Raw genomic sequence first — 12119 nt, 5'->3', positions numbered from 1 at the left:
ATACTGATAAGATAGCACAATCTGATTGAAGGGCCTCTTCTCAAATGTAATGGTGCATCAATACTCGCAAAGAAGACCCGCATCAAGAAAGCGTAAGTTTCGAATAGCCACAGATGGAAACATCGTTGCTGAGTACTACCAATCCCTTATAATCCCCGGAGGTGATGAGATAACTACATGTTAAACAACACGAACCGAAGGAAATGCTCCAACCACCAACTTCAGTTCATCAATCTATGCAATAAGGGAGATACAGCACCCGAATTCCCCCGATCAGATCCGCCAGAAAAACCTAGTCCCAAGACCAATCATACCCACCTCGAGTATAGATAGCATAAATACGCTAGCCAAACGAACTTAGGTATCAAGGCAGACGCTACCCGTGACAAAATATGATGCGGCAAGATTCTCATCTTTGATTAAAAAACATCTTACTCGGTCTTTGCAGATTCCATGCGCGCGCGGAACTCGTCAAAGAACTCCTCCATCTCATCGGCGACAAAGTCCTCGAATTCCCGGGAGAGCTTCTCGACCTTCTCTTGGAGACGGGAGGAGCCCTTCTCGATCTTGCGACCAGTGGCCTGGAGGCTTTCCTCAAATTCAACCTCAACATCTTCAAGGGAAAAATCAGGGATGGTGATGGTGACAGTGTCATGTTCCCCATCCACCTGCTTGCCAACGGCATAGCCTCCCTTGCTGATGATATCAGTGTAGTTGGAGGACCCACCACCGTTCCAGGCAAGGATCTAGCAGAATATTAGTAAGATGTCAGGATATTGCGAGTGTAGAAAGACTTACGTTCTTGGTGTTGCTTGGAACTTCAGTCAAAGCACCCTCAGTAGCAATGGAAATCAAGTTCGCCTTCAGTTTCTTTGGGGTAATGTCCGCAACAGCATAACCCGAGTCTTTAGAAGGCTGGAGAGAAAGCATATAGGCAAGGAGACCGGCGATATGAGGAGAGGCCATGGAGGTACCGGAGATGGTATTGGTAGCGTGTTCACTTCCGATCCAGGTGGACAGGATGTTGAGGCCAGGAGCGAAAATGTCATTGCACTTTCCGAAGTTGGAGAAGTACGCACGCTCGTCGAGAAGAGTTGAAGCGCCAACTGTAACTGCGTTCGCAGCGGCAGCGGGGGAGTAGTTGCAAGAGTCAGCATTATCATTACCAGCGGCGACAGCAAAGTGAATGCCAGCATCGACGGCGGCATTGACGGCCAGGTCAAGAACAGTAGACTTGCCACCGCCTAAGCTCATGTTGGCAGCGCTGCCTTTGAATCCCTTCTTGCCCTTGCCCTTCTTGGTTGCCTCGACCTTCTTGGAGTGTTGCTCAGCAGCATACTCGACGCCCTTGACGACATCGGACATGGTTCCGGAGCCGTTAGACCGGAGGACCTTGACAGCGTAGACGTTGGCCTTCTTGGCAACACCGTATTTCTTTCCGGCAACAGTACCGGAGCAGTGAGTACCGTGCCCATTGCCATCCTCATCAGCATCGTTGGCTGGGATGGTCTTGCCCCAAGTAGCACGACCTTCAAAGTCGACGTGCTTGATGTTGGTGCCAGTATCGATAACATATACATCAACACCCTCTCCGCCATCAGCACTGTAAAGGTATTTGTTCCATGTGCCGAAGCTCAGGCTTGTGCGGTGCGAGATACGGGCAAGGCCCCAAGGAGCGTTCTTCTCAATCTGAACGTCGTCTTCCATAGTGCGGACTTCAGAGTCCTTCTCGATATATTCGACCTGTTCAATGTCGAATCCATTAGCAATCGTGCACTATTGGGAGGTTGGATATTGATTGGGTATGCATCACGTGTGATGGATGAGGCCAACCGATTGCGTGAGGACTCGGCAGCGGCAGAGAGCGGAGATAAGAGCAGTGGTGACAGGAAAGCTCCATCCACGCACGCGACGACAGATGAGCTTCGGAAGATGAAAGGAGATGCGAGGGGATGTGGTTGGCGACATGTTCGATGCAAGCCATGCTAATAACATGTAAAGTGACTCACATCAGGATGTCTCCGAATCTGCTCAACGGTCTCGTCATCGAAGTGGCCAGAGTAGCCCAACAATCCGCCGGCGATGTTGTAGGTGTGCTTCAAGCCCTCGAATATATCAGTCGAGATAGGGTACTGGGAGCGCTTTCGCAGCTCCGCCCGCTCCTTCTGGCTGGATAGATGGAGATTTTGAACCCAATCGTGATGAGAAGCGGCATCGGTGTGCTTTACGTGTTTCTTGAACACGACCATATATGAGTTGGGAATCTCCTTTGCATTCACTGATGAGAGAATGGGAGCGGCATCATTGTGGATGGTGCCAACGTTGAGTACTGGCGACGCTGACGCAAGGAGCGGCAACAGCAAGAGACTGAGAGCGGACCTCATGGTGGCGGGTAAACTCCCTCAGGCTTTGCTACAAAGGAAACAAGACGATGAGAATAAAAGCGGGAATGGAGTAAAACAGCGTTGAAGAGATGGTGATGGGGGAGGAAGGAGGAAGGATGGAGGAGAGGATGAGGATGATGGATGATGGAGCAAGTGGTAGCTATGGTGATGGGGAGCTCTTATCAAGGCGCGGCCAGAGTCGGGGCTTGCACGAGTCGGAGGATCGGCCTGGAGGCTGAGTAAAGGTGAGGCTGGCGTCTCTGCTGCTTCGGGCATAGTGTGTCTTTGTTGGACAATGCAAGCGACCCCAGGTCGAGTGCTGCCTCGTGAGCCGTGTCTTTGGGCCATCGTCACTCGCCATTTACGCGTGCCTGGACGCTAGGATAGGGATACAACAGGCGTATTGGGAGAGCTCCGGCATATTTTTGCTGCTTTGGCTGCTGAGAGAGGAGACCGTACCTGCGACTTTCATCAGATTCGGCGTCCAAGCTCTAGTTGCGTCAGTTAGCAACACCATCTCCCACTTCGCGTGCAGCCGCCATAATCCGAGTGCTGGGCTTGCTTCACACCAGCACTGTGCTACAGGCACAACCGTCTCTCATTTCCCGAATTCACCGTGCTGAGAGACATGCACTATCTTTTGCTTCGCCCTAGATTTCCCCTTCAAAACTACCTCAGCGGCGGAGGCACTACCTGAATATGGATGGCCAGGCGCGCCGGTACAGGTCTTCGACTGCTGCCTCGAGGACAAATCCCCTGAATAGTCAAGCCACTGCAGAGCTGCGCGCCCTTGTGGACGACCTCACAAATGCCTCCGACAGGCAAACGCCCTCCGCTGACAATCTCCAAGCCCAGAGCAACACCTTACGCCGCATTCGCCAATTGCTAATCGACTCCCCCGACCCTACGCAAGCTAAAGACGCATTTCGCCATGTGCAAGGCTTCACGGTTCTGCTCGCGACAATACGCTCGGTGTCCGGCTTCTACAATCCCTCAAAATTGTCGGCTGATGACCGGAGCGATTTCTTTGAGGTCCTCAAGGCGACCTTGGATGTGCTCTCAGAAGCTCTTAATGAACATCCGGGGAATCGGAGATATTTTGCAAAGAGGGTGGAGGGTGGAGGGTGGAATGCACTCGAACAAGCTCTTGGAAGCACGGGTCTTGGAGGTAGTCAGTCGAAGAGCCGCCGTGACGATACTGGCCAGGAGCAGCTGTTTGGCTGCCTCTTCGCATTTGCGCTGGGTGAAGAAGCGATGACCCGCATCTTTCGTGACATCGATAATGTTGGCGATTCCCAGAGGAAAGAAGGTCAAGACGAGCCATTGAGTGGCATTGATTCTCAAACTTCAAGCTATGTGGTCATCTATCCAGATAGCGGGATAGACGGTGGCGAGGAGGGCGAGCTCACCATCGCAACCCTTCGGAGTCATCTACGAGGGATTTTTAGCGGTAACGAATTGCTGCAGAATCCGGACATGATTACTATCATCCTTAATTTCTGGCTCATGCTATCTGGAGAGGATATCCCTGGTTCTAGACCCCAACACCTATCGATTTCTATTCTCCTAGTCATTCAAGAGATCATGGCTATATCTACTTGCAATAAAGCTGCTGTCCATGTTACCGGAGTATTGAGTATCATTCTTCCGGCACTCTTCGGAAAGAATCGTTCTGTTGTTGAAGCTAGTTTATTACGAGAACTTGCGGGAAGTCTAATCGGTTTTGGTGTCAATCAGTTAGAAGATGCTTATTACCTTTTTCGTCAAGCTTCATATTCAGAGGAGGCAGCAGAGTTTCTCCTCCACGGCATGAGAGTGTCTCGGGAGCCGCCTTTCATACAGTTCGATCTCTCTTTGCAAGGATACAGTTCCATTGAGCTGGCCGACCTTGGCCGACCCTTCCCCCCTTCATCATCGAGTGGAGGTTACACAATGACTGCTTGGATACGAGTAGATAAATACGATCCCAATTGCCACACGACGATATTTGGGGCTTACGACCCCAGCCAAACTTGCTTCGTCATGGCGTATCTCGAAAAAGATACGCGTCGCTTTATCCTTCAGACCTCCATGGCATCCTCCAAACCCAGCATCAGATTCAAAAAGGCTACTGTCTTTGATGAAGGTACTTGGTATCACATTGCTGTCGTCCACAGACGTCCGAGCGCCAAGTCCATGGGTATGGGTTCTAGCCGGGCTTCACTTTACGTCAATGGAGAATTCACAGAGGCTATGAAATGCCAGTATCCGGCCAGTCCGCCCCCACTCAACGGAAACACTGAAAGCTTCACTTCTCTATCACCTGGCGGGCAAAAGCACGCACCCATCCTTGCTTTTCTTGGTACACCACAGGACCTAGCTCCTCACTTAGGACGAAATGTGCTCAGTTCAAGACTGTCTGTAGCCTCATTCCACCTCTTCCAGGAGCCTCTATCAGATGAGATGATCGCGGTCCATCATAAACTTGGTCCTCGATACAGTGGTAATTACCAGGATCGTCTTGGATCCTTCCAAACGTACCGTGCATCGGCCGAGCTACATGTGCAAAATGAAATCTTACACCCTGGAAAAGAAGAGCAGTCTGATATTGTCACAGCAATTCGTTTGAATGCTGGGAATATTATGCCAGAATCGCGCATCCTCATAAGTCTGTCACCCACATCTGTCATGGATGACGATGATCGAAACAATGTCGATGAGTCGCAGTTAATCAAATCACTCTCTCGAGAGGCAGCAAAGAATCTTCATCGACGCACGCGAATGCGCGGCACTCCAATCATAATTAACGCTGCGGTTCCTTCCATCAACGACGCTTTGACACAGTCTCGGGGTGTGGGGCTCCTCGCCGGAAATCCAGTCGTAGCTGTCCCTCAAGCACTTGATGATGCAATGTGGAGGGTAGGAGGCTGTACCGCAGTCGGTCTGAAGCTAGTTCAACTAGCCCAAACTCCGGATGCAGTTGTGCGAGCGGTTAAGATCCTTCTCGAGGCTGTCGAGGGTAATTGGCGTAATTGTGAGGCTATCGAAAGTAAAAATGGCTTCGCTGTTCTTGGTGAGATTCTCCGTCAAAAATTGGGCCTTGGCTCAGCAATTGCTTCTGCTGGACAAAAGTATTCTGAGATTAACATGACGACCGATGAGCGCGAGTCTTTCGTGTTTAGCTTGCTCAGAGTTATTTTGCGTTTCATCGGATATGATGAAGAAAATCCAACAGAGTCTCTCATCATTAATCCATTAGCGTACAGAGTCCTTCTCGTCGATCTTGAAATATGGAGGAGGACATTGTCTGTGGAGACACAGAAACTATACTACGGTCAATTCGTCAATTTTGCTCGGGGCAGCAAACATCACCACTACAACGCAAAGCGACTGATTAGAATGCGTGAGTGAGCGAGTCATTCTCTTGTAGGCGGACTAACATTCCTATAGGGGTTGTCAAGCGGCTTATGGATGCATTGAAGGGAGAGTCATTCTCTGCAGATGTATTTCCGTACTTTCTTGAAGCTTTCAAAGTCCTTGTGCGGTGCAATATGTCGGGAGAAACGGCGCGGTTTTTGGCTCTATTTGTCACGTATGCACTTCATGATAGTCGTACCTTCGCAAAGCGAACACTACGTTCGAAGAGTAGCGTCATGCGGCTCCGAAGCAGAGCTGCTCCTCTATCTACAACTCCCGGCTCGACGCCGCGTTCGGCAAGCCCCATCATTGATCCCAACATAGCACCTGGTCTCTCACTTGCAGATTTGGGTGTGGCAATTCTCAATATGCTGGCGGAACTGTTGTGTGATGAAGCTAATATCACCGACATTCAGCGATTTGCCAAAAATGTGACGAGCAAAGTACGAGTTACTTACTTGATTGTGTGTTAGTTTTTGCTGACTTAATTACTAGTGGCTTCTTTATTTACTTGCTGAAACCGATCCTCGTGTGGTAGTCCTGGGTGCAAAGATACTTGCTCGTCTACTTGTCGTCAACGGGCCAAGCTACGTGAAAAAATTTGCAGAAAAAAGCGGCGGCTTCACGATAATGAAACACAGACTTAAATCTTGGTGGAACACTCCAGGGATATGGACAATTTGCTTCGCAATTCTCTTCGACCGTGACGCTGCCAGTATCGACTTTGAACGTGACTTCGATCTCTTTAATCTTACAGACCTTTTCACCAATAATCCCAGAGTTAAAGTGGTTTATCCGGAAGTCTTTCCAGTTATCACTGCAATGCTTGAAACAGGGTTGCGTGCAATTGTGAAGGATCAGGCCAGTGCGGCATCCCTCAACGAGCCACAGCAAATGGAATTCAATGAACCACCATCATCCGATTTAACTCCTACAATCCGCGGCAGGCAACGAACTATGTCTTTAAGTGCTAAGCAGTTTTTCTCAGGTCGGTCATCAATTTTCATCGCGGTTTGATTTTGCTAATTCTTCTAGATTCCCAAAATCCACAAGCTGATCGACTCGACAACTATGCCGCAGTGCTTAATGTAGCTATTCAATTCCTTACCGATGTGCATGCGAGATCTCAAGCTTTTCGGGACTACGCAAATTCTTCTAATTATGTGCAAGAGTTATTATTTGTTCTCTATCCGGTTATCGTCACCTCTGATAGTGTTAGCGCAGAGACAGAGCTACTGTCTAGAGGCTCTGCTTTAACGTTTGAAGGCCAAGATGTGGTTATCCAGCCTCTCAGTAAATCAGCAAATCAGCAAGCTCCAATCGTTCGCAAGACAACCATGGAATCACCACCAAGTCTAGCAACACAACAGGCGATACCCCTGCGACGCGGGTCGACTTTTATTCTTATTTCCGCAGAGAAATTCGACAACTCAAAACCCACCCCTCCCTTGAATCCTATAATATCACCAAGGAATGGTGCGCCGGTGGCTTTGAAAATTGGTAGTACTGTGGTTGAAGGACTCCTCGAAGTTGTGATTGGTGTGTTTATAGATCAGCTGTTTCAACGGAAAGATTTCCCTGGGCTTGGTCTATTTCTAAAAACTCCACCTGGATTTCAAGAGCATCAAGCATATTTCGAATCATATATTCTCCGCCACGCCATGTCCACGGTTTCGAACACTATCCAACTCAACCAGAAGCTCCTCCATGAACCAAGAGTTCTCACCAATCTCGCCCGATATGTCACGCATCTCGCAGAAGCAGTCTTTGAAGGGTGGTTCTTGAATGGAGCTGAGCCATTTCTGGACTTCACAGGTACACTACTTGAATACTTACAACGTCCGGATATTGCTCAAATAAAGAGCGTGCGCCTCTGCACTCAGGCCACTGCTACTATTCGATCCGTTTTTCTTCGAGTAGCGCTGTTACAGCTCTCAGAGTTAGACACATCTGAACAAGGATCAGAAACCGTCGCGTTCATCGACAAGATGATATATTGGCAGACAATCATACTGTCATCCGAAAACAACGAAGGTCTCTTCCTGAAACTGATTTGCTACCTTCTCTATACCAAATTAGTCAGCAACGATCAGCCAGTACGATTATCAGCAGCCAACTTTTGGCGGTTATTGCTCGTTCAAAAACCTGATGACACGTCCGCAATCCTTAACCATGCTATCAACGTGAATCAAAAATACCTATCAAGAGGCTTTCACAAATTGATGGAACTAGACAACGAAACTTTTCTCACCTGGATCGACAAATACCAAGCCGACTTGAACGCGTTCTTTTTTGGAGCCATGTCCAGAACCTGGGAGGAATTTGTGGTGGACCAGAATCGCAAGACCGAGGAGACCCTAAAGAACAGAGCCGCAAGACGCAAGGAGAAGTTAAAACAGTGGCAGAGTGAAGAATCCATAAGCGATGCTACCTGGCAGAGACACGAGGTTCAGACTACGCATTGGAGAGCTAATGTGCATGCTTCGGAGCGTCTCAAACACCAACGTGCTTTGCAAGATCAGCAAGATAACCTTTCATTCATATCATCTACAATCGTGCAGCTTGATAGAGCCCTGCGGAGACCTTGTGGATTATTCGAAGGCGACACGCAGTTGAAGTGGCGTTTGGACGAGACAGAAGGCCGTAATCGGATGCGCATGAGGATTATACCGGATGACACTCCTCGCCAAGATGACTACCAGCCAAAACGCAAGGATTCCGACATGATAGCGAAGAACAGGCTTCGACTAGAAACCAATGCGCCCAGAATTTCATCTCAGGAGGTTGTTGGTGTTACTCCGTCAGAGACCTCCGATCCGAACAGAACCTCGATTCTGGAGGCTGGTCGCCAGCGCTCGAATAGCCAATCCTCAGAGTCAGCCCTTGAAGAAGACTTTGAAATGGTGGAAGACCCCAAAGAAGACGAGGATGGCTTCGAGGATAAGAATCGGAAAGTCATGCGGAGTTTACAACGTGGTGATCAAGTCCAACATGTCTGCAATGTTTCCCGTATCGTAGGCTTGGAAGCATGTGAAGGGCTTCTCATTCTTGGCAAAGACTGGCTATACCTCCTTGATGACTTTTTCCAGCGATCAGATGGAGAAATCGTACGAGTTTGGCAGGCTCCACCGGATGAGCGAGATGCATACCTACAGATGATTTCAGGGCGGCAAACATCCAGTCGAAAGCCGCTACTCAAAGATCAGGAGCAGTCCGCAAGGCACTGGAAATGGGCTGAAGTCATCAGTATCTCCAAGCGCCGGTTCCTTTTCCGTGATGTCGCTATTGAGATCTTCTTCGAAGACGGTCGAAGCTATCTTCTCACTGCAATCTCTTCTACGACACGGAACGACCTTTTCTCAAGGCTTATTGCGCGAGCTCCGCACGTCAGCAAGCCAGACTCTCTGGCGCATCCAGAGAATTCATGGCGCCTTGAGTCCTTACGGAACCCAGAGGAAGCGCCGCAGACATTTGGCTCTAAATTTGCCAACGTCTTCGCTCCTGCTACCTCTAATCCGGCTACCAAGAAATGGATGAAAGGAGAGATTTCCAACTTCCACTACTTAATGCTTGTTAATACCCTTGCCGGCAGAACTTTTAACGATCTGACACAATATCCAGTTTTCCCATGGGTATTAGCAGACTACACAAGTGAAGAGTTGGATTTAACAGACCCACGAACTTTCCGAGACTTCTCAAGACCGATGGGATGTCAAACATCGTCAAGAGAATCTGAATTCCGTGAACGTTATCAGTCATTTGCCGAGATGGGCGATCACAACGCCCCACCATTCCACTATGGCACGCATTACTCGTCTGCTATGATTGTAACCTCGTATCTCATTCGGTTGCAGCCATTTGTGCAGTCGTATCTACTACTCCAAGGTGGGAGCTTTGACCATGCTGACAGACTGTTCTATTCCATCGAGCGGGCCTGGCTCTCTGCCTCACGAGACAATATGACCGATGTCCGAGAACTCACACCGGAGTTCTTTTACCTTCCTGAGTTTCTGACTAACCTAAACGACTACAATTTTGGTCTCAAACAAGGTACGGGAGAAAAAATCGACAACGTCATACTTCCTCCCTGGGCCAAAGGTGATCCGGAGCTTTTCATAGCGAAGCACCGCGAAGCTCTTGAAAGCCCATATGTAAGCAAAAATCTACATCGTTGGATCGACCTCGTCTTCGGGTTCAAGCAGCGAGGTGAGGCTGCCGTCGAAGCAACCAATGTATTCCATCACCTCTCGTACCATGGGGCAAAAGACCTTGATAACATCGAAGACCCCGTTGAGCGCCTCGCTACAATTGGCATTATCCACAACTTTGGTCAGACGCCTCTTCAAGTCTTCCAACGAGCACACATTCAGCGGGAGGACTCCACTCAGCGCTTCAAACGCCTTGACAATGCCGCAGAGTCCCTCACACGTCTTCCCTTTCCTTTGCTTGGTAAGAGCATCGACTTCCTCACGGATGCTGTATATTAACTTTAATTACAGAATCTCACGAACGTGTTTCTTCGCTCTTATATTCATCCAAGCAAGACCGCCTTCTCTGCTCCGCCGCCTTCCGTCATAACATTCCCCCGCAATATGATCGGTATATGGAATGGGGCTTCACTGATGGAAGTGTACGCTTCTACTCAGCCGATTCCAAGAAACTACTCGGATTGTTTGAGCATATGCATCAAGGACAACTAACCACTTCTTTATTCGTCGACGGGAAAACATTAATCACAGCAGGAACGGATTGTGCAGTTGCAATATGGACAGTTGTCCCAGGGCCCAAAACCATTGACTTGCAACCTGTCATATGCTTGTTCGGACACAAGCGTCCAGTCACTACGCTTGCTTCCTCTCGCGCGTTTTCAGCTTTCTTGTCTGCCAGTGAAGATGGGAAGGTCTTTTTGTGGGATCTGAACCGTTCAGAGTTTGTACGAGAGCTTGATTTGGATGTGAGAAGGCCAATCCCCGCATTTGTTCGGTGCGCTCGTATCAATAACATCACCGGTCATATCATGTTATGCTGCGGGTCGCGACTGCTGCTGTTCACGCTCAATGGGCACTTGTTGCTTGACCAAGAGATATGTGACACAGATGATCCAGATGATATTATCAGCTCCTGCGCCTTCTACGAGGGGGTCGGGAATGAGTGGCTGGACCGCGAACTCCTTTTCACCGGCCATCGAAGAGGTGTCGTCAATGTATGTTCCCCAAACAATCTCTATGTTCATGGTTCCCTCGTTCTTTCGTACCCTATGCCTTGGAGTAGGTACTAATGATCGCGCAGATTTGGAACCTCTCGCTCAATCACTCGGGCAAGTGGTCTGTAGATCTAGTCAAGCGGCTAAACCATGTCGATACCTCTCGTGAGGATGGTGCCAATTTCTCGGCGTCCATTACATGCATCCTGCCAATGGCTCAGGTAGTGTATACGGGCGATGATGATGGCAAAGTGGTAAGTTTCGATTCTTCCACTCCCTTGTTTTTACGCTATAATAGTGGAAGCGATGCGTTACCCCAAGGGTTCATTATTTAGCTGAATAGGCGCGCTTGTTGTTACATTTATAAGCATGGATGCTAACTTGTAACGTATGAGTAGCACGAGTGGGACTGTGTACAGAGACATGGTGGTTCAGGATAAGGAATGAAGGAATACAATGATGCGCTGGGCGGCGCTGTGTGTGAATGCTGTGCATCTAAGCGTAGCGGTTGGGGACTGGGCTTATAGACATACCACTTAACGGTTTAAAATTCCATGTTCAAAACAAGACTCCTGAATGGGATAGAGAGGATATGATAGTGCGATGGATTACGCTTAGGTATTGAATAGTAGGAGATGTATGTCCTAGAATTGCATTGTTTTCAGCTGCATCTTCATCAGAGCTGAACGGGATGNCATGCAGCGGGCGTGCGAACGGAGAATTTCCAGGAAGATCACGGCTGAACCAAGATTCTAGTTAGTCAGGTCTCGGATATCAGTAGTGCTAATGCCAGCAGGACCAAGGTAAGTGATTTCCTAGTTACACGGCGCCGCCACACTCATTTTAGTATTTCAAATGAAGCTGTCGGTTCCTAACCCGACGGAGAAATTGGGGGTTTGGCCCGGCGATGAATGATTCTTAAGTGTTGTATTCGAGCAAGTCAAGTGTTTAAGGACTACATGCAATGGCATCGCTATATTAGTATCAGCCCTACAACTACTCGGTGAATGGAGCTCCTCCACAGCAGCATAACGGATATTCACAGCAACTGAAGTGAGTACCCTCCCTCGAATGGATGCCCTCTACAGCAATGGAATGGATATCCTCTCCAACAGCCACTCGAACATCCACAGCAG

The 12119-nt window shown here is 48.9% G+C and overlaps 2 protein-coding genes across 2 annotated transcripts; one reads left to right on the top strand and one right to left on the bottom strand.

Annotated features, from left to right (window-relative positions):
* Positions 1-431: 431 nt before the first annotated feature.
* K441DRAFT_583997 (uncharacterized protein) lies at positions 432-2384 on the bottom strand (the record flags this gene model as incomplete). The annotated part of the gene is made up of 3 exons (XM_067644526.1): positions 432-746; positions 799-1743; positions 2010-2384. The coding sequence occupies 3 exons, from the start codon at positions 2382-2384 to the stop codon at positions 432-434; spliced, it is 1635 nt and encodes a 544-aa protein (XP_067499025.1).
* Positions 2385-2992: 608 nt separating this feature from the next.
* Positions 2993-11367, top strand: K441DRAFT_279502 (beach-domain-containing protein). The gene is made up of 6 exons (XM_067640923.1): positions 2993-5766; positions 5814-6223; positions 6276-6768; positions 6816-10229; positions 10280-10983; positions 11070-11367. The coding sequence occupies exons 1-6, from the start codon at positions 3084-3086 to the stop codon at positions 11316-11318; spliced, it is 7953 nt and encodes a 2650-aa protein (XP_067499024.1). The 5' UTR covers positions 2993-3083; the 3' UTR covers positions 11319-11367.
* The last annotated feature ends 752 nt before the right edge of the window (positions 11368-12119 follow it).

The sequence above is a fragment of the Cenococcum geophilum genome (genome assembly GCF_001692895.1).
Source record: "Cenococcum geophilum 1.58 unplaced genomic scaffold K441scaffold_56, whole genome shotgun sequence".
NCBI lineage: Eukaryota > Fungi > Ascomycota > Dothideomycetes > Gloniales > Gloniaceae > Cenococcum > Cenococcum geophilum.
Note: the sequence above shows the minus strand (reverse complement) of the source record. Positions and strands in the feature narration are given on the sequence as shown.

Bases quoted from the DNA above. Each gene is read 5' to 3' on its own strand.
- K441DRAFT_279502 (XM_067640923.1), top strand. From the start codon at position 3,084: ATGGATGGCCAGGCGCGCCGGTACAGGTCTTCGACTGCTGCCTCGAGG. The intron at 6,769-6,815 runs GTCGGTCATCAA...TAATTCTTCTAG, and splicing joins TGCTAAGCAGTTTTTCTCAG to ATTCCCAAAATCCACAAGCT. The intron at 10,984-11,069 runs GTATGTTCCCCA...ATGATCGCGCAG, and splicing joins ATCGAAGAGGTGTCGTCAAT to ATTTGGAACCTCTCGCTCAA.